This window comes from Hibiscus syriacus, unplaced genomic scaffold, assembly GCF_006381635.1.
Source record: "Hibiscus syriacus cultivar Baekdansim isolate YM2019G1 unplaced genomic scaffold, ASM638163v2 tig00110602_pilon, whole genome shotgun sequence".
NCBI lineage: Eukaryota > Viridiplantae > Streptophyta > Magnoliopsida > Malvales > Malvaceae > Hibiscus > Hibiscus syriacus.
The window spans coordinates 2,110,004-2,113,003 of record NW_024062798.1 but is presented as its reverse complement, the minus strand read 5'-3'; the positions used below and the strand labels follow the sequence as shown (position 1 = coordinate 2,113,003).

The 3,000-nt window shown below is 34.9% G+C and overlaps 1 protein-coding gene across 1 annotated transcript; it reads left to right on the top strand.

The window, feature by feature from the left end:
• The first annotated feature begins 519 nt into the window (after window positions 1-519).
• Window positions 520-1,472, top strand: LOC120135073 (transcription factor bHLH120-like). The gene is made up of 3 exons (XM_039151434.1): window positions 520-796; window positions 887-1,237; window positions 1,315-1,472. Exons 1-3 carry the CDS (start codon window positions 536-538, stop codon window positions 1,393-1,395), a joined length of 693 nt encoding a protein of 230 aa, XP_039007365.1. The 5' UTR covers window positions 520-535; the 3' UTR covers window positions 1,396-1,472.
• Window positions 1,473-3,000: the final 1,528 nt, after the last annotated feature.

Below are 3,000 nucleotides of genomic sequence, written 5' to 3'. Positions count from 1 at the left end.
TTTGGGTAAGTATATGTTAATATCTATTTAAAAATAACTCTTTATTATTTAATATTGAACGCTCGTCGATCATTATCAAATAATTGAGAGTATTTAGAACATATACTACTTTATAATCAACTTAGCTTAATCAAAAAATAAAATATTAAATGCTCATATCCGTGACATTCGTATCCCGTTCTCATTTGTAAATAAAAAAACATGAAAAACATTTTTGTTTAATTGGGGTTAGGTGGCTTAATTATTAGCTAAAGCATAAAATAGAGTTTGCAAAAGGGACGACGTATTAAATGGGTTTAGATATCAGTTCATATCTCTCATGATCCTATAATGTACCTAATAGAGGATTATATGGACTTTTGACATCTTTGTCCCTATCTAAAGATCTCATGCCCTAACAAACGTATCCATCGCTTTTGCTCTTACTTTCCAGAAAATCTTGTCTTCAACCCCAAATCTCATTCCCAGACAAAAATCAAAATCAATACTCCTCAGTTCCCCCTAAATAATAATTTCCCTTCACACTTGAAGAAGTATGGATGAGGTGTTCTTCCAGTTTTCTTCCAATTCCGACCCTCAAAACACGATCCCACAGGATGAGATTTTGGATTTTGTTCCCATGGGTGGCAGCAGCAGAGGCCGGCAACGAAGAATATTGTCGAGTGAGAAGAGAGAAAACAATCATAATGATGATAAGAAGAAGTCGATGCATAGGGATATTGAGAGGCAAAGAAGGCAAGAAATGTCCACCCTTTGTGCTACTCTCCGAACCCTTCTCCCCCTTAAGTACATCAAGGTAAAAACAGCTTGAAGAAAATTGTTTATTTTACTTGTTTTCTTCTTCTATATAGTTATGATTTAGGGTTTCTTTTCATGGGGTTTTCAGGGAAAGCGTGCGATATCGGATCATATGAACGGAACAGTGAGCTATATAAAGGAACTACAGAAGAGGATCGAAGAACTGAGTTCGAAAAGAGACGAGTTAAAGAAATTATCTTTCGATTTGACTTCAAGTGGTTTTCACCGACGGACAAGCTCCAACGAATACTCTCTCCGGAGCAGTGCCGTTGTTCGACAGTCGTTGGACGGCGTTGAGGCTGTGGTCAGAAGCCGTCATGATGCTCAAGCTTCGACTCTCTCGAGGGTGCTCCAGCTGCTGCTCGAGGAAGGACTTGATGTTATAAATTGTATCTCCACACGGATTGATGGAGGACTGATTCATATCATAAAACTTGAGGTAAGATTTTTCATCGATCACTAGGTTGATTAGGCTGCTTATTTACCAAGTGCAACTCTTTGTTTTTGCTGTTACAGGTTATTGGTGTGAGAGGCGTTGATTTACCTTATCTGCAGCAGAAAGTAAATGAAGAAATTTCATCCTTGAATCGAACTTAAACCATGCTTCTTTAATGGAGATTTCCCCCTCGAAGCTCCTACGTTTTTCATTAGGATTTGAGTAAGATTGATCTTTTTTCTCTGCTAAGTATGGCCCATATAGTGTATATCTGACACATTTCAATCTTCTGCCACTTGTTTTTTGCTTCCAGGAAAAAAGTTATATGGTGTATGGCAAATTTATATTTTTCCTGTCATCACATGTGTCAAGAGGAGTGGAGCTTAATGTGGTGTTCTATCATAAATATTGCCTTCCTTTTGTAAGATAAATGATGTGATAAGCTAGGCACACATGAATTGTCTTCCATGAATTTCAAGTTAATGAAAACCAGATTAACTTCATTGTTAATCCATTTCTCTATTCATGAATACATTCCTATTAAGTTGATTAGAACATAATATGTGGAGGTTAGGATAAGATTTGATTTACTAGGTGGAAATGCTTTGATCTCCCTATAGTTAATGAATTATCCAGGAGCTTTTTCATCTATAAATTGTCAATGACAAGTAGAAATGCTTGCCAAGAAATGTGTTATAGGATGCTTTCGTTTGTTTCTGCGATGCTAATCAAAAGGAATTTCAATATTGTATGGTAACGAAATTTTTAGGAGACTATTTTACTTCTCAAATTATATTATGGACTGATGAAGATGTAGGGTTTAATATATTAAAGTTTGAAAGTATAATAACTTACTGAGCGAGATTCAGTTGTATTGGTTACTCTCATTATAGTTTTGTTACGTTTCGGCCTGTCGAGTATATATAGGTGTGTTATCTTTTGTTGGTGCTAATCTAAGATTTATGAAATTTGTTTTGGTTATAATGTATTAAGTTTCAGGTTAGGAGATGATCTGTAGAACTATACAAGGGCATAGTAAAAAGAATTTTTTTGAAGCTTTTTTTTATTATCTGCTTTAAAGTGAACTTTGTATGAATTTCTTTAAAGAACATTTTACATTAATCTTATGTGAACTTTATAATAAATAAAATATTGTTGTGAAAAAATAGGTATATAATATATATATAGACAACCATGCACGAGATTATGATGTTATGGATAAAGGCTAATTCCAATGGTTGGTATATTGAATTGCCTGTCCAGCTCAGTTGGTAGAGCACAAGGCTATTAACCTTGGGGTCGTGGGATCATGGGATCGTGTCTCACGATGGGCAATTCATAATTCGGAGGTCTCCACGGAAGTTGCTCTCAACCTGGTGTTGGGGGCATCCTACTATACTACCTCCCCTTACCCCATTACATATGAGAATAAATGTCAGCTAATTTTCCAATGGTTGGTATATTGTATGCGTGTGTGGGTGTACTATAATTTAATATGTAAATTGTGTAAGTATACACATCGAATAAATAATAAAGTAATGAATGTGTATCGTCTCCATAGAAATTATAGGAAAATCAAGTAAAGCCTATGCACTTAAGCCATAAACAAATATGTATATGTAATGATATGAATAATTGATGTAAACGTTGTGGTAAAGTAACAAGTGTGCTGAGCGTGAAATGCTACAACAAAAAAGTAAAGTAAAAAAAATGTTATGGCAAAATTGGATTGAGAATTGAGTTATGAGATAAGACAATGAGAAGAA